Raw genomic sequence first — 18,350 nt, 5'->3', positions numbered from 1 at the left:
AGAACTGAACTCAGCTGGATGATGACCTCACTGTTTTCTCCAGAGCTGATTTCAAAACTCATTTTGTTTTATAATTTTATTTTTCATAGTTTTATCAACTTTAAAGGGCACCTATTATGCCCCTTTTTACAAGATGTAATATTGGTCTCGGGTGTCCCCAGAATGTATTTGTGAAGTTTCAGCTCAAAATACCTCATAGTTAATTTATTATAACCATTTGAAAATGTCATTTTGGGGCCTGCTTAAAAACGAGCTGTTTCGGGGACTATACCACCTTAAATGCATATGAGCTGCATATCCCCGCCCTGACTGACTTTAGTTGAATAATGGCACTATTGTCTTTTTTAAAGCTGCTTTACAGCAGAATTGAATTCTATTTGCATCACTGATCCTTATTTTCGTGTTTACACAAATCGCTATATAAATAAATAAAGGTGACCTGACTTAATAGGATCCATACAGTTATGTAATGCTAAACATGCAATTTCACATTGCAAGCAACAAATGATGATGCTCTTCTGGGTGGTTGATTAGGCTACTGACGTCATTCTTGCCCCTAGATTTGGTTTACATAAATGTTATGTTTGTGCTTATTTTAGTGTCTTTGTTAGTCCGCAGCGGATTATACAGTGTTGAGGAAAATAACATACCTTAAAAGGTTAGTATTTACTAACTTTCTGGGCCGGCAAGTTTAAATTACATAGAGGCATACGGAGGAGTGAGACAGCGCTCAGATTATATCAAAAATGTCTTAATTTGCACTTTAACCCTCTGGGCTTCTTCGGTCAAAAATGACCGAAAACTGTTACGTTTTGAAATGTTTAATTTTTTTGCTTGATCGGATCGGGCTGAAACTTGGTGACTTTTGTTGTATTACCTATATGAACACACAAAAAAATCAAGGAGATGATTCTGATTTGTTAAAGGGTCGTAAAAAAAAAAGTCACACTTAGCTTCCTCCCGGTCAAAAATGACCGACATAGGAAATGAATGGGAAATACGAAAAAATAGGAAAACTCAGAGAAACTTTTGGTGGTACAAGCTACAGATCAGCAACTGTGCAGAAAAAAAGTGTACAGCAATGAAGGGGTGACACTCTAGAACATCAAGAGTGCAAATAAGACCACCCCCCCCCCACACACACACACACACACACACAAACACACACACATACACAGATAAACTGGCAAGACTGCACCAGCAAATTTGTAGAATATGAAAAATAAAATCAATAAATGAGAAAAAAATCTTGCTCAAATGCGCACTCACACACACACGCACACAGACATGAGAAATCATGTCTAAACCAACAAAAAGAATCAAAAAGCCTTTCTATGTATTTGAATAGGAAGCTATAGGCAGCCTACAGGCTGTACAGAACATTGCACACATGTAACTATTTTTTAAAGCCACTAGGTGGCGCTCTTCTACTTGAATTATTATTTTTTTATTAGCTGACACTCTATTTTGATGTGAAATGTTGTATTTATTGAAAAACAAAAAAACAATATAAAATAAAAATATGTATATTAATTCTAATGGAAAAAATAGCTCATAAAAATTATATAATTAATGCAAAGTATCATAAAAAATTCTAAAAATTCTAAATAATAATCAGAAAATATTATAGAACAAAAATATATTTGAATGGTTATCCTGGGAAGAAGTAACGTAAAATTTTAAGGCTTCGTCCGTTTTTGACCGGGAGGAAGCTAAGTGTAACCCATTTACGAAGAAGCCCAGAGGGTTAAAAAATGCTGGGTTGTTTCAACCCAAATTTGGGTCAAATATGGACAAACCCAAATGTTGGGTTAAAAATGCAATTAAAAAAATTGTACAGTTGAAAGTGAAAGTTGAAGTTGGGTTAAAATTTGAAATTACATTTTTAACTCAACATTTGGGTTTGTCCATATTTTACCCAAATTTGGGTTCAAACAACCCAGCATTGTTTTAGAGTGTGTGTTCCGAAGATGAACGAAAGCCTTAAGAGGTTGGAACAACATGAGGGTGAGTCATTACTGATAGAATTTTCATTTTTGGGTGACTAACCCTTTAAATATATATATTTAAGATGCAATCACATTTCTTTTTCCCTTGTCAAAGATGTGACGATGTATGAAGCACAACTCAAACAGAAGTCACTTTCTAAACAAGCTGCTTTCTATTGGTCAAATTGACATTACCAACTGAACCCAATGTAAAATTTGGGTCAAATTCCCGAACGGGTCGTTTCCAATTGAAATGTGGCCGCGCTTTTTGACCATTGTGCTCGTCTTCAACATCTTTTGCAACACCATTCTAAAAATTGTGGCACTCAAGTAAAGAAATGCATTTCTGAAGCCCCTTTGTGAAGATTTACTCCCACTGTTCCCTTCGTCTCTATTGCATCTCAGTTACAAAGTGACTTCACTGGCTGCACATAAAAAGGTCTGGCTTCATTACGAGCAGAAATCAGAGGACAATGTAGACGGCAGACAGATATTCCCCAAGGCACAGACAAAGACACGAACATAGTTATTAGAGCTGTCCGTGCATCGCATGTCCTTCCTGCGAGTTCGCAATCAGCGCCTCAAGCACGGCCATTTCAAGTCTATGATATCAAGATGAAACGGATCTCCCAGAATATGTTTGCGATTCCGCCACTTCTGTCGTATACTATTGAGACGAAATATACTTCCGGCGCACAAAACACACAAAAATCAATCACAGCGGCCTCCAGGGAGATAGAAAATTTTTCCCGAGATGAGGCCAGAGAGCTATGATTAGAGCAGAGAGGAGATGGCAGAGATTAGAATGAAATAGAGAGACGGCCACTACAGCGCACAGATGAAAATAGCGACCGGTGTATAGTTCAAAATGTCCCTTTGGACAGTATGGCGTGAAAGCTATTAAAAGCCATGGGAAAAGGCTCTGTGCTCCGAATACTAAATGGGATCTAAAGCCCCTGCAGATACAATCACATACCTAGCAATCAATGCATTTCTCCTGCCACCTTGATTTGCTTGAGTGGTTAACAGAATGTCTTCCCACAATCCCTTCATTGTGTTCTCTCATTGTGCAAGGCTGAACTGTATTAATATTCCTCCAATATTATGCTCAGGGTCTATTCTTAACCTCTAACCCTAAGCAGCAATTTCATATCGAGTGCAATTAAAATCTGTTTTGAAGATAATCTGTTTTAGGTGTGTGTGTGTGTGTGTGTGTGTGTGGCACTCAACCAACCTTTATGCACAGAAACAAGCTCAAAGAAAGCTGTTTGTCTCTTTTGATTCTGATAAGACCAAGGTAAACACAATTCGATAAAACGCTCCACGAAGGAAACCGCTGTGCTTGATCTTAATCATAAAAACAAGCTTAAAAGTAAAATGCTTTGTAATTACAGATTTCATACTACAGAGAATCATTCTCTCTTGTTGAATTAAAATGTTTGAGTTGTCCATAAATTACTCATTTTTCAACATAAAAAATCTGCAATAATCAGAAGGTAAATGGAAAATATTCTGTGGATGAAGAAGTATATTATTAAAATGGCGGTCTGTAATTTGAATGTTTTTGAAAGAAGTCTCACTAATGCTGCATTTATTTGGTCAAAAATACAGAAAAACAGTAATATTATTACAATTCTAATACATTTTGATTTGATGAATGATTCCGGTCATGTCAAAGCTGAATTTTCAGCATCATTACTCAGTCTTCAGTGTCACGTGATCCTTCAGAAATAATTCTAATATGATTTGATGCTCAAGGCACAGTTATAATCAATGTTGAAAAAACAGTTGCTTCATGTTTTCGTGAAAACATTTTTTTCAGGATTCTTCCATGAATAGAAAGTTCAAAAGAACAGCATTGATTTGAAATATATATATTTTTTGGAGCATAAATAATGTATTTACTGTTACCTTTGATCAGTTTAATGCATCCCTGTTGAATAAAAGTAATACTATTTAAAAATATCAGGAGTTTTGAATTAAATGGATGTAATTAATGAATGCCTTGGAATACAGACCTCGAATCTCTTTTTAAAGACACTCGAAAGATTTTTACAGAAGTGAAAAAAAAATTACATTTAAAAAGAGTTTACTGTAAGCAAATGTACTGAACTAAACATTTTTATCTTTATTTATTGAAATATACACAATGTATATTTCACAAAATAATTTTGAATAGAAAATTGCTCGAAAATTAAATCACATGATGAATTTTGAGTGTTTTAAATTATAAGTTCAACCTTTTAAGTTATAAGTTATGATGATTACTAAAAAAAAGTCAATAAAAAGTGACTACTAGGCTAAAATACTATCTAGACAGGCAGCTCACTAGCTTTTGGAGCAGAGCTATTGTCAATCTGTACTGATAGACTGATTATTGAACCTGGTTTTCAATGCTGATGTCAAACCTACACTGTCAAAAAAATGCTGTTGTTTTTTTTTTTTTTTTTTAAGTTGTAAATAAAACAAAAATTACTGGAGTACATTTTACAGGAAAATACCATTTCCGTCTTTCTACTATTATTACAAAACATTACATTTAAATCAATGTGTTTCTAGCATACTAATTTCTATTAAAATGAATACAAAAATTTCAGTATGTATCGTTTATAATTCATCATTTATAATTGATCAATTTATCATTATTATTGCTGTGGTTTGAATACAAGTAGTGGCTCCATCCACTGTAAACATTCAGTGTTTTTGTCCATGCAGGAGACCGAGAACAAATTCCCCGACTCCTAGGAAATAAACCACCTGTACGATGCCAAACAGCGGAGCGATGACCAGTGCGCGACAGTACGCCCCCTTCAGGAAAGCAGAGGGACCCTCGTGACGGAGAATCTTACTGTAGGGTAAGATTAAGAGATGTTCAGAGTGTAAAAAAAAAAGATGGAAGACTTTTTGTGTGATGGAGGAAACTAAACTTGTATGTTACCGGATACAGTCTTTCATTCCGCTGTAAGTCTCATCATGACATCCACGGGCCAAAGACTGAAGCCTGGTTTTTAGCACTGCAGCACAAACACACATGCCTACAAATGATTAGTTTGCATTCACAAAAGAGACTAGCTGCTTTTATTGATCCTAATAATCTGATTGTAATAAATACTACTAAAAATTTTAAAATGACCCATAGGGGTCACATGTAACCACGTCTATCGTAATAAATTGGCCAAATACGATTGAAATTTCATTCTAATTGCGAAGGGGTGGTTTAAACATTTTTTATTACATTTGATTGGACATGTAAACACTTGATCTGATTGAAAACCCAAACTGAAACATTCTGCGCATGTGCAATGATGTAGAAATGGCATAGGGACGAATGACGTGTTGTTGTTGAATATAGTGTAATACACTCTAAAAAAAAATGCTGGGTTGTTTCAAACAAAATTTGGGTCAAATATGGACAAACCCAAATGTTGGGTTAAAATTGTAATTAAAAAATGTATGAAAGTTTTTAATTACATTTTTAAACCCAACATTTGGGTTTGTCCATATTTTACCCAAATTTGGGTTCAAACAACCCAACATTGTTTAGCGTGTAAATGATGTGTTAATCTAATATTTTCCTTCTACTCATCACATGTGAAGTGTTGCGGAACAAAGTTTTCCCATCAGTCCTTCCGGTAACACTTTAGAATAATGGTCTGTCATTAATAAGTAACTACGCAGGAAGTAATGCAGGACTAATGAGTAGTACATTATCACTTCAGCTGCTTCTAACTAATATAGAAACAAGCAACTAATCAGTGAGTAATATCAAATGTAGGAGATAGTCCCATATTAGGTAATTAATAATTAGAAGAACTTGTCCTTTTTTTTTTTTTTACTCAGAACATGGTCAAAAAAATGCCACTCTTCAAGGTCTACTAGTGTTTTGGACCTTTATTTTAGTAAAAAAGATGTATCCAGATCACTAGTAGTTCCTGGATAGTGACTAGGTAACACTTGAGTAATTAGTGATGCATTTTTATGACTATATTCAGAGTAAAAATCATTACTTATTACATCTCAGACACACATAATGTTCTTTATAATTTGTCAGTTAGTTAATAGTTATTAATGAGGCAAATCTCATTCAGTAATTATTAGTTAACTAATAAGGATCTCCTAACTTTAATATTACTTACTGATTATTTGCTTGTTTTTATATTAGCTAATAGTAGCTGAAGTGTTAATGTACTACTCATTAGTCCCACATTACTTCCTGCACAGTTACTTATTAATGACGGACCATTATTCTAAAGTGTTACTGTCCTTAGGACTCTCATCCATAAGACGCCTTGTTTGTGGTGCGGGAAGGGGCATTTTTACTGCTTAATTAATATAAGCAGCAGGGCAAAATGCTTTTTTTGCTCATCATCTCCTAATTAGGTAATAGATCAATAATAATTAAAATAGTTCAATAAAATAGAAAAAAAATGATTTGAGGATTGTTAGTATGTGCAAACAATGGGAAACTGTATATTTGTGAAGTGTGCACATGTCAAAAGCTCAATGCCAATTTGTGTAAAAATAGATCAATAAAATAGAAAAAAAATGATTTGAGGATTGTTAGTATGTGCCAACAATGGGAAACTGTATATTTGTGTAGTGTGCACATGTCAAAAGCTCAATGCCAATTTGTGTGTGTGACATATAGGGTGCTTCTGAAACGGAAGGCTGCCCCACCATAAAGCGCCGCTGAAGGCTGTCTCAATTTAAAGGATCAATGGAAGGCAACCTTCCTTTCACGTCCTTCATTCAGCTCGTTTTGAAGGATGCTTAGAGTGTCTCTTCACGTCCTTCAATCACCCACAATCCTTTGCACACATTCCAATTCACGAAAATAAACGGACAAAAAAAACAACAACTCTGCACTGTGCTTCTCTGGGTTCATTTTAAAAATGTAAGACAAAAACAATGTTTTCTGAAATGAAGGCATACGTTATCTTTTGTTTTGGTGTAAATTAATCACTTAACACTAAACTAAAATGAGGTAAGCCACTGTGAGACCATAGACGGCTGTCACTCACTGTAATGCATTAATAAAAAGCCAGTTAATATTAAAGCTACACTGTGTAAATCTTTTAGTTTATTCTTAGCTAAAAACACTTAGTTCTTTCAAAAATATACGTGCTCATTAATGTACATTTACTTCGTTCAAGTAATAAAGTATTCTCGTGAGTGTATAATATGCCATTGAAAACACATATGGGTAAGGGGTTCTAATGTCGGTCGCCATGTTGTCCCTCCATCTTGAAAGTACATTAGCCAAAGAGGGACATACCCGTTAATTCAAGCTTCGCCTTTTGCGTTTATGTTTGAGTTAACACTCATGGATGAGGTCGAACTGGAAGCCATGTTAATCTTGGACTACATTGGCCACCGTAGGAGTTAAAACGAAATTGGAATTGAGAAGAACAGAAACTAATATTCACTGGATGGTCATATACCTTTTCACCGGTAGATGGGGGAAAAATCACACAGTGTAGCTTTAAGATTTGGGGGGTGGGAACATGTGTGACGTAGCCATGCACATTTACTAGAAATTCTCATTCTAGCGTTCAGTGCTGAGGATACCTAAGGACTGGTATAGGAAGGACACAGCCTCACTAGGATGCAACCTTCCTTTTGAGAAGGAAACACACACATCAACCCAATCACTTTATTTAGCGTTCAGGTAAACACTATGTTTGAAAACACAAACAAAAGATGTCCATGTAAACATAGCTTTACTGATATTGCAAGATATTTATGACATGATGTAATGTTTGCTGACATTATTAGGGTTTTTAGGGGGGAAAGGGAAACTTTTTAATACTATATTTGCTATATGAGATACTTAGGCTTTTAAATAATAGTCACTGCCTGACTGAATTAAGCGCTGAAATGATATCATACCAATCTTTACTGATTTGTTTTTCATTCTAAGATTACTTTTGAACTGTTTGGGTCTAAGACCAGGGTAAATACCGGGGTAAAATGTGCCCCTTATGGATTTAATATCAAATACAATTGTTCAATATAATATATTGGCTGACAAACCTAAATTTGATGTTAAATTTTAAAATATGATAGATAGATAGATAGATAGATAGATAGATAGATAGATAGATAGATAGATAGATAGATAGATAGATAGATAGATAGATAGATAGATAGATAGATAGATCTATATAGAAATATCTACATATTGGGTTTTTTTAACCATATTGTGGATCTTATTAAATCCATTTTCATACAATGTAGATCATCTCACCATCCACAGGGTTGACCGCAACAGCTGCAGTACACCCTGCAAGACAGCCAGAGAGGAAGGAGATGTAAAATGGAGCTGAACTGTCAGTGTTCCTCCTGCCTAGGCTGTTCAGGTTAGCAAACAGTGGGAAGTAGATGATGGAAAAGGGCACATCCCTGAGGGAGAGAAAGACAGAGAGTTCGTCACTGTGAGACAAAGGATGGAGAGAGAGCACATTATGACTAAAAGCGTCCCACAGTTTGAGCGACTCTGTCAGACTACCGTAATAGAGTGGCCCCCAGTCCCGTATAGAGACCAGTGATGCCCTTGTCCTTCAGCAGATCTCTAGAGAGTTGGAGAGCTGTGGGAGACTTCCGCTGAACAACATTCGCTTTAGCCCCTCCTCCTCCTCCGCCATCCCGGCCAATTAGATTCCTCTGGGCCTCTGTTAGACACATTGGCTATATTCAGAATTGCATATTAATCACACGAATTATACACTACTGTTCAAAAGTTTGGTCAGTAAGATTTTTTCAAGGTATTGATACTTTTTCTCTATTTCTTTAGCATCAAATCAATCAAAAGTGACATTAAAGAAACATCTATAATACTACAAAAGATATCTTTTTTGAAATAAATGCTGTTCATTTCAACGTTCTATTTTTCAAATATTCCTGAAAAAAAATGCATGACGGTTCCCATAAAATCATGCAGCTCTATCGCTTTCAACATTAATAATAAGAAATGTTTCTTGAGCAGCAAATCAGCATATTAGAATGATTTCTGAAGAATCATGCGACACTGAAGACTGGAGTAATGCTGAAAATTCAGCTTTGACATCACATGATATTAAAATATAAAAAAACAGTGATTTAGAAAATGTTCATATTATATCATATGTTTTACTGTGTTTTTGATCAAATAAATAGCATATATAAATAATATAATAAAGTGTATGTAGCAAGGTTTTTATGTTGTTCTATGCTACAATGCTGACACATTTCATGTTTAATTCGGCAAGTGGTGTCCTGTTATAATCTACAGTTGATATTGTGGTCAAGGTCATTTTAAGTGAATTGGTTTGTGGGATGCAACATTATCGCTCTGTTGTGCACGCCACATTTTGCCAAATGTAGTAACCTGTGCATTTCGAATGTTGCACACATTACACATGTTGCAGAAATGGCATGTACACGTAAAAACGTACCCTTCACGTAAAAGACACTATCAGTGGACAAGAGACACATCAACGATGGCAGAAAGTTGTATATCTTTACCTATTCTGCCGGCATCCTGCAACTGGATCTTTAACATCTCCATTGGAGTGGTTACAATCACCTGTCAAAACACAGACCGCATAGAGACAGAAGTTAGATAAAAGATTGAAGGAATGTTTAGGGTTTAATATAATTCATTTTAAGTGTAACTTCATATTTTTCTTTCTTTCTTTCTGTGAGAAATGTGGGTCGTATGAGTGCAGCAGAGAGAGTGACTAACTTGGCAGGTACCCGCCCCGCAGCCAGCCAACATTTCTCCAACCAATGTCAACTTCTGTCTGGGAGAGAGAGCCAGAAAAAAAGAAAGATAAAGAGGGAGAGAGAAGGAAGGAGCATTATTTTAAGATGACGATAAGCCCCTTTCCTCTGTAAACAAGAAGCTCTGGGCTCAGACCCTTACCTTCTGTGATGACATCACACACCCAAACAATCACTCACACACACTTATTTGAATAATTTATCTGTTCATTGCAGTCTGAACTGTATTAATAAATAATTTAGCAGTCTAGCTATTAGTCACCACAGAGATGCTCACCCAGCTCCAGGTATTCAAGATGTGAGTTGTACCGCTATTTCTATCTATAATGCAGAAGCATATAGAAGCCTTTTATCAGATCAGCTCAGCTCTGTTTTTTTTTTTTAAATTCTGCAAATCCAGCGGTGCAGTGGATTCATTCCCTTAAAAAATAAGACTTCACCCAGCCTACATTATGCCCACAGCAAAAAAAAAGAATAAATTAAAAAAAAAAGAGCATTCCTCTTTCTAAATCAGTGCAACTGTTAAATAAGTTATGAGACTTCCATTACGTCCCACTGCTGAGCACATTCCCAGTAAATGAGTCATGCAAATGAGCAAATTAATTCTTTTAAATGAATACGAATCACTATAACTACGAAGGTCTATTCTGAAAGGTTGAACTTTGATTGTACAAAAGGGTAATTTCATAAATGTCAGGTTGTTTCAAGTTGTCACATGCATTTTATAATTACAATTTCTATTGGCCAAACAATGTATTTTGTATTGATATTTTTGCTATTTTCATTCTTTGATGAATTCTTTGTCGTTTCTGATTAATTTTAGCAGAAAAAAGTCCTATAAAACCCTAGATATGTTGTGGAAGATGGCCGTTTTATTTTAGATAGTATTAGTTAAAGACTGGAAAAATGTTGCCTGGTCTGATGAGTCTCGATTTCTGTTGAGACATTCAGATGGTAGAGTCAGAATTTGGCGTAAACAGAATGAGAACATGGATCCATCATGCCTTGTTACCACAGTGTATGCTGGTGGTGGTGGTGTATTGGTGTGGGGGATGTGTTCTTGGCACACTTTAGGCCCCTTAGTGCCAATTGGGCATCGTTTAAATGCCACGGCCTACCCGAGCATTGTTTCTGACCATGTCCATCCCTTTATGGCCACCATGTACCCATCCTCTGATGGCTACTTCCAGCAGGATAATGCACCATGTCACAAAGCTTGAATCATTTCAAATTGGTTTCTTGAACATGACAATGAGTTCACTGTACTAAAATGGCCCCCACAGTCACTAGATCTCAAGCCAATAGAGCATCTTTGGGATGTAGTGGAACGGGAGCTTCATGCCCAGGATGTGCATCCCACAAATCTCCAACAACTGCAAGATGCTATCCTATCAATGTGGGCCAACATTTCTAAAGAATGCTTTCAGCACCTTGTTGAATCAATGCCAAGCAGAATTGAGGCAGTTCTGAAGGCGAAAGGGGGTCAAACACAGTATTAGTATATTGTGTTCCTGATAATCCTTTAGGTGAGTGTATATTATGTTATATACGTTTTAATAGAGAAATGTATCTAAAAACTACCCTTTAGAAATGGACAGGGTCAAAAAGTAAAACAGCTAAAAAAAGTATATATATTCCAAATATAGTACTATAATTACATAAATATGATTAATAATTAAAAAAAAATAGAAATAGAACTCTGAATGCATTTAAATTGAATGCAGTTGCAAATTCCTTTCTTAAATTGCAGAATTCTAATTTAATTAGAAATGAAGTTCTGTTTGTTGTTTTCCCCCCACATGTAAAAAAGCGTTTTTATTCTCACCCATCTTTAGAGAGCTGGTGTCTGAAGAAATCATTGGCAGCCAGTTTAATGGCCTTTTCTGGAGTTACCAAAGTCAGATTAACCGCAGCTCCTAGAAATAAAATTGTGAAGGAAAGTTTTCCACAGCATGAACACTTCCAAATAATGTAAACCAAATTATACATTGTGAAAAAGTATGACTTGATCACCTCTGTACATCCCACAGAATCCTTCTGATCGGATGGTTTTTATCAGACAATCAGACCTGTGAATGAAACACCTATTAAGTATATGCATGAACCACAGGCATTCGTTTGCTCAGACGATGAAAGGAACATAAAACATACATGCTAGTGTAGATGCGAGATCCGTTTTGCTGGTTTTGGAGGCGTGTTTTTGCCAGATCAATTGGAAAAACGCAAGTGACACCAATCAATCCAGCAATGCCTCCATTGATGAGTTTAGCAGGCAAGCTGAAACAACATTACACAAGTGTACAATAGAAACTATGCCGTGTTCACAGGTCACTTGTGTAGTTCTGGTTGCCAACTATTTGTACTCTACAGTGAGTACTGGCCATTTCTCTATAAATAAAACTCACCTTATTTGTTTTTCAGCCATTTAAAATGAAGAGAAAGTGATCAATGTCACAGAGCAGACTTTATGAAATTACATGATTTGTACATATTTTGAGTGTCAAAAACTTGAAGGAAACTGAATCAGGAGTGGCTGGTATTGAATTCTAGCACATTTCTAATCAGGTTATTCAGTATGTACTCAGCTGCAGGGATGTTCGACACGACCGGAGAGAAGATGGAGATGAGCCGGACTTCAGGCTGCTTTACAGACTCTCCCTTAAGAGTCCCTAGAAACATCACAATGACTATTATTAGTAAACCAATCATGCACATGCGTCATCTCGTGTGTTACTAGTGTTTACTAAGTTTTCTCTGTATACTGCTAATCTGTATTTTAAGATTTTATCCATTTACAGTAGTGGCTAAAAGTGATGTCCAGTGACCTCACCCATAATTCAAATTTGTTTACGTGTTTGTAAGCATATTGCATGGTTGTGCTTTGAGTCAAATGTTATATTTGTGATAACAATGCAATGAAACATGCCAAACTAAGCGGACATATTCGTTTGTAAGACAGCCTGGACAAAAATATATGAACACATGCAAAAACAAGAGAGAAACTACAAAATATTAATATCAGATTATATTGTAGTCAATCTATGCTTTTTCCTATGCTATGAGTTTTTATTTGCAGAGTCAACCTGTAGCTTTAGTTTGATTTTTTTGTTTTACCTTATAATTTTGTTCTTATAAGGTATAAAATAATAGCTTAAAAAAATATATTAAAACACATGATGTTGTTCATGATGTTCACAGATATTTTTACAGGACAAAAATACTGGGAATTATTTATTTATTTGTTTTTATTTTCTAGTGCTGCATGAAGCTATAAAATGCTCAAGGATATGGAGTGAGTTTCTGTGGCCATGGCAACTGCTTAATAAACATCACAATGTTTTCTGGACTTCAAAACCATGTGCAACAAAGTCAGGGAATAGAGAATTTAGAGCGGCAGGATGCAGGTTCAAAGACGCACTGTGACAGCAGCACAGATGCCATCAAAGCCGCTCACGTTCACTCTGGCCTGTAGTATCCATTAGTGTAAACCCAACACAGTAACAATCAAAATAATAATATCAGAAACAATGACAGGACGTGCTCAATTCTCTATTCTGTATTAAGATGCTCTCTAGAGGTGGTGTGATGTGTGAAAGCTTGATAAAAGCAGAGGGGTGTGTGTGTGTGTGTGTACTTTATACTTTCTGCTCATTGATACCTGCCTGACCCAACCTTAAGCTTTGTGCTTTTTATGAATAATACAATAATACCTCTGTTTGTCTGTGTGTCTGTGTGTGTGTGTGTAAGAAAAGAGAGAGAGATGAATCTGAGTTATGAATCTAAAATCCACATGAATTATTGGTATACTCTCCAGAAACAGCATGAAAAATACACCTAGTGGAAACTTGAGAAAAAATAAAGTCAAATTTGTTGTCTTATTCTATAAAGTCTGAAATATGAAAAGAAAACCTTCAGAACCTTCAGGAAATGTTGTTTTTTTTCACCTTAGTGTATAGCAATATCTACTGAGAGGATGTGTGAGGCAGGAAGAAGATTCACAAAACTTTTAATGAACACTAGGAACAATGCAGGCAATCGACTGAGAAAAACCAGGGGCTTAAAAACACAGGGTGGAACAGAACTGGAACTGAAACAGAAGTGTAACTAAGGAGGAATTATGGAAATTAATAATGACCGGGAAGGCGGGAACGCAGGGAAAACAGGAACAGGGACGAAACCAAAATACAATGAAATTGAACAGAATCCTAAAACTGAACTAAAATATTACAAGTGAATCTATAACAAGTCTGAATGTTTAAAACCATGATTTGTGTCATTGCTTTATTTTCTATAACAAATATAATAATAATAAAATAATAAAATAAAAATAATATATAATATTCAAAGAGACTGAAAATGCATTCAAATTCAAGCAATACATTTAAACAATGTATATTAATGGGAATCAAAGCCAAGATCTTTGCATTAGGAGAGCCATTGTCTTGTTGAGTTAGAGGAACTAACTAAAACTTTAATATTTTATTTAACTCAATAGTTCTCTCTCTAAAGACCATGTGATTTTATTGCTTCAAAGAATAACGAAAAAAGTGCCAATTAAGATAAACCAGAATGAGTTCACTACCATCTAAACCATATCATAACTTGGGTTACCAAATGCATGTTCAAGACATTTTGTGCATAAGTTTTCGATTTCCTCTCCTAAAAAAAGCCTAAAAATGTCTCCAGTTTACAAGCAAACAGAAAAACGGCAGCAGCAACACGGTTCACGAAATGCGGACAGCATTTCATTTATAAGATATGATTGACAACTGAGGATTTGTAGCTTTTAAAATGACACTTTCAAAAGTACAAATCAAAAAACTTATCAAAAGGCAGCTTTTTGAGAGGCACTAGGTGTGTATCAAAATAGTTTTAAACCAATACAAAGAAAAGAAAAACCACAAAAGATAACACTTTTTCATCAGACATAGGAAATTAAATGGAGATCGCAAGGAAACCAGCCTTTTTCTTTTGAGAAAAAGACCCGATGAATCTCACAAGTGCTAAGATTTGCCGAGAGACTGGAATCATGTCAATGATCTTAATATATAGCCTAATTATATATAATTTCTCATCTAATTCCTTAAAAACCAACTGATCTGATCTGCTATTCCCAGTCATATATTAATTTACAGCTCCACAAACATCTGAGTATTTATTCTTATTAATCCTAAATAAATATAGGAGAAACATCCGAGACCAAGTTGATACTTACTGGGAACCCAACTGAGAACTCCATTAAGTCTCCTGAGCTATGAACGAGCAACCCTGGGCTTTGAGGTTTTTATTCTGTGCATTACGGCTAAAACAAGCCTGTTGAATGATGTGACAAATAAAACTCTGGCAAAGCCAGCGTACTCACATTTATCCTGAATCCACAGGCAGTCTCCACAATGCATCCCATTGAGAGATTATGTTCAGAAACCTAAAACCAGCCATTGATAAGACTTACAGGAACACAGGCTGCTAGTGTACAAGGCAGGAAAGAGAGAAAGTAAATAAGGGTGTTCAAAGAAGACAGAGAGTGAAAAGACCTGGGAGGGAAGATGAGAAGGTGAAAGCCTAAAAGGGTGCCACAGACATTAGCCTTCAAGGTTCTCTCTGCTTTTCTTTTTACAAGAAGCATTGAAGCATTTCAATTTCTTATTATTTGTGTCTGCAGTCTGATTCAATACATCTGGCCCTATGGTATTTGGATAAAATATCTACAAGCAAATGCTGCAGGAGTTTTTATCAGAACTTGTCACTTTTCTCCATTGTTTTTGTGGATGTATGAAGTCAGTTTTCCTCTAGGCTCATATCTCTTACATCCCACTAAAACATCAGCAACATTCGGATAAACATCACAATGCCCTACCGAGTAGTAGAGTATCAAAGTCAAGTGTGATAATGCTTTTATGCAACAATTGAATACATACGACTTGTAACAGTTACCGACTTACATTTTAGACACAAAACATTCTGGGGTTTTTTATCTGTCAAATAAAATAATCCCAAACAAACACAAAGCACAGTCGAGCAAAAACACAGTAGTGTGCCCCACAAGCGTGACGTCGAGGAAATAAAAATCGACAAATGAGGGTTTTCACCGACGTCACATTCTGGGCGGTAACCCGGATGAGCGGCCATTATGGAGGCACTCGGATGTAAACAACAGCATGGATTGCACTGTTTATGTACTGAACACATTGTTACACTTAAAAAAAACACAGAAAAAACAGTGGTAAAGTTAGGTGCGAAGTCATATAGAGAAGGACTTACCAAGCAGGAGAGAGCGCAATATTTTGACAAACTAAAGTTAATATGTTGTAAAGGTCCAAACGAGCTAGCTTCTCTAGCCCGTAATGCAATTCTTCCTTCTATTTCTTATCCCGACATAGGCAGATTGTCAGCCCAGAAAAGCACATGAAATCCGTTTCAAGCTGCACCCAGATGTGGTTTGGTTGTCATTGGTTGTTGGTTGTTAACATTTTAGCTATAGTCAAAGCTTCATTTACACATGTAGCTGATGCTGTGCCTCTCTCTCACCACAAACGCCTTCTTTCATCCATTTTTTGCACTCTTCTCTTTAACTTTTAACAGTCTGTAGAACTCGAAAAAAATTTCCGATGCAATCGATTAGTACAGACCAAAAATCGACCATTTTTCAGCACATATAATCAGCCAAATATCCGAGCCCGTTCAGTTCAATGGCATTGTTTATGTTCTGTGCCTCCAAAATGGCCGACCTCCGGATGTTTTACGGCAGTTGGCATCCAAAAAGTTGCATTACTGCCATCTACTGGTTATTATCTTGTCATTTCATACTCATATTCGTCCTTCCAGTCCAGTCCTCTTTACAAAATAAAATAAATATTTCTTTCCTTGATCATGCTTCCCATATTCTAAAATATTTTTAACATTATTTTGTCCTACACCAATTTTCAATTTCACCAAATTCAAACTCTTGCCTTTCTTGGTTAAATTTCCTGCATGACATAAAAATGTGACTGACTGTTTCCTCCTCTTGACATTCATCACATAGTCCTGTGGGATGTTTTCCTAAAATACAAAGAGTTCCATTTAACTTACTATGTTCAATTCTAAGTCTTGTTATCATAACTTGCTCTTTCCTTCTATTTGACTTCTCTCTTACAATACCTACTTTATTTTGAATACTGTATGTCTTCCTTTTCCTGATCCTATTGATATTGCCATATTTCCATTACCTTTTTCCACACTAGATTCTTACCTTCTGATTTTGACAATTTAATTTCTATGTCAAAAGCTCTTTTTTGATGCATTTTTGCCAATCTATCAACTTTCTCATTTCCCTATATGCCCATGTGCTGGTATCCACATATAATATTTTTGCCCTGTCTACATACCCTTGCCCCTGAACACTATATGCATTCATTACTAAAATAATGTATTGGTTTGGATTTCATATTAGTGTTCACGTGTATTTCATATATGTATTCCCAGCCAACATGTATATGTGGGCCCCACATGGTTTATGCTTGGGCTACGTGGGTACCAAGTGGGTATGGTCCCAAAATGGGCATCTTTTCTGGGGCCCACTTGGGTCAGCTACGTCGGTCCCACATGGGCAAAAATAAGTGGGCTCCCTATGTGGGTCCTAGTTGGGTCACTAATGGGAAATGAGGGCATGGGCTCAAAATGGGGAACACAAATGGGGCCCATTTGGGTTTATCAAATGGGTGAGACATTGGCAAATACAACCAGTCCCATATAGGCTGCCTGTGTGGGCCCAAGGTAGTACCCACATAGATAATCTCTATATGGGTTATGAATGGGAAAAATATATGGGGTCCACTTTCATAACCCATATGGGTCAGACATGGGCAAACACAATCAGTCCTATATAGGCTGCCTACATGAGCCCAATGTGGCACCCACGTTGGTAATCTCTATATGGGTTTTGAATGGGGCAATACATATGGGACCCACATGGCCAAACTATATCGGACAGACATGTGCAAACACAATCAATCCCATATAAGCAACCTATATAGGCCCAAGGTAGTGCCCTCATAGGTAATCTCTATATGGGTTCTGAATGGGAAAAACATATGGGGCCCACTTTGATAAACCACATGGGTCAGACATGGGCAAACACAAACAGTCCCATTTAGGCTGCCTACATGGGCCCAAGGTAGTTCCCTCATAGGCAATCTCTATATGGGTTCTGAATGGGAAAAACATATGGGGCCCATTTTGATAAACCGCATGGGTCAGACATGGGCAAACACAAACAGTCCCATTTAGGCTGCCTACATGGGCCCAAGGTAGTTCCCTCATAGGTAATCTCTATATGGGTTCTGAATGGGAAAAATATATGGGGCCCATTTTGATAAACCGCATGGGTCAGACATGGGCAAACACAAGCAGTCCCATATAGGCTGCCTACATGGGCCCAAGGTAGTTCCCTCATAGGTAATCTCTATATGGGTTCTGAATTTGAAAAATATATGGGGCCCATTTTGATAAACCGCATGGGTCAGACATGGGCAAACACAAACAGTCTCATATAGGCTGCCTACATGGGCCCAAGGTAGTTCCCTCATAGGTAATCTCTATATGGGTTCTGAATGGGAAAAA

General features: G+C 36.4%; 1 protein-coding gene across 6 annotated transcripts; it reads right to left on the bottom strand.

Moving 5' to 3' along the window:
• Positions 1–3,562: 3,562 nt before the first annotated feature.
• On the bottom strand, positions 3,563–16,463 carry slc25a22b (solute carrier family 25 member 22b). Of its 6 annotated transcripts, XM_089129730.1 has the most exons (12): positions 16,011–16,463; positions 15,112–15,174; positions 12,331–12,418; positions 11,901–12,026; positions 11,763–11,818; positions 11,575–11,665; positions 9,712–9,769; positions 9,492–9,552; positions 8,497–8,659; positions 8,236–8,390; positions 4,927–5,002; positions 3,563–4,836 (listed from the first exon to the last, which is right to left on the bottom strand). In XM_089129730.1, the coding sequence occupies exons 2-12, from the start codon at positions 15,146–15,148 to the stop codon at positions 4,683–4,685; spliced, it is 1,065 nt and encodes a 354-aa protein (XP_088985856.1). In that variant the 5' UTR covers positions 15,149–15,174; positions 16,011–16,463; the 3' UTR covers positions 3,563–4,682. The 6 variants fall into 6 exon arrangements, with proteins under 6 accessions (XP_088985856.1, XP_039515020.2, XP_088985861.1 ...); XM_039659086.2 differs by lacking the exon at positions 15,112–15,174 and having other exon boundaries at positions 12,155–12,418; XM_089129735.1 differs by lacking the exon at positions 15,112–15,174.
• Between the last annotated feature and the right edge of the window lie 1,887 nt (positions 16,464–18,350).

Source organism: Pimephales promelas, chromosome 1 (assembly GCF_988280905.1).
Source record: "Pimephales promelas chromosome 1, fPimPro1.hap1.1, whole genome shotgun sequence".
Classification (NCBI taxonomy): Eukaryota; Metazoa; Chordata; class Actinopteri; order Cypriniformes; family Leuciscidae; genus Pimephales; species Pimephales promelas.
The sequence above is the reverse complement of the archived record's forward strand: the minus strand, read 5'-3'. Positions and strand labels throughout refer to the sequence as shown.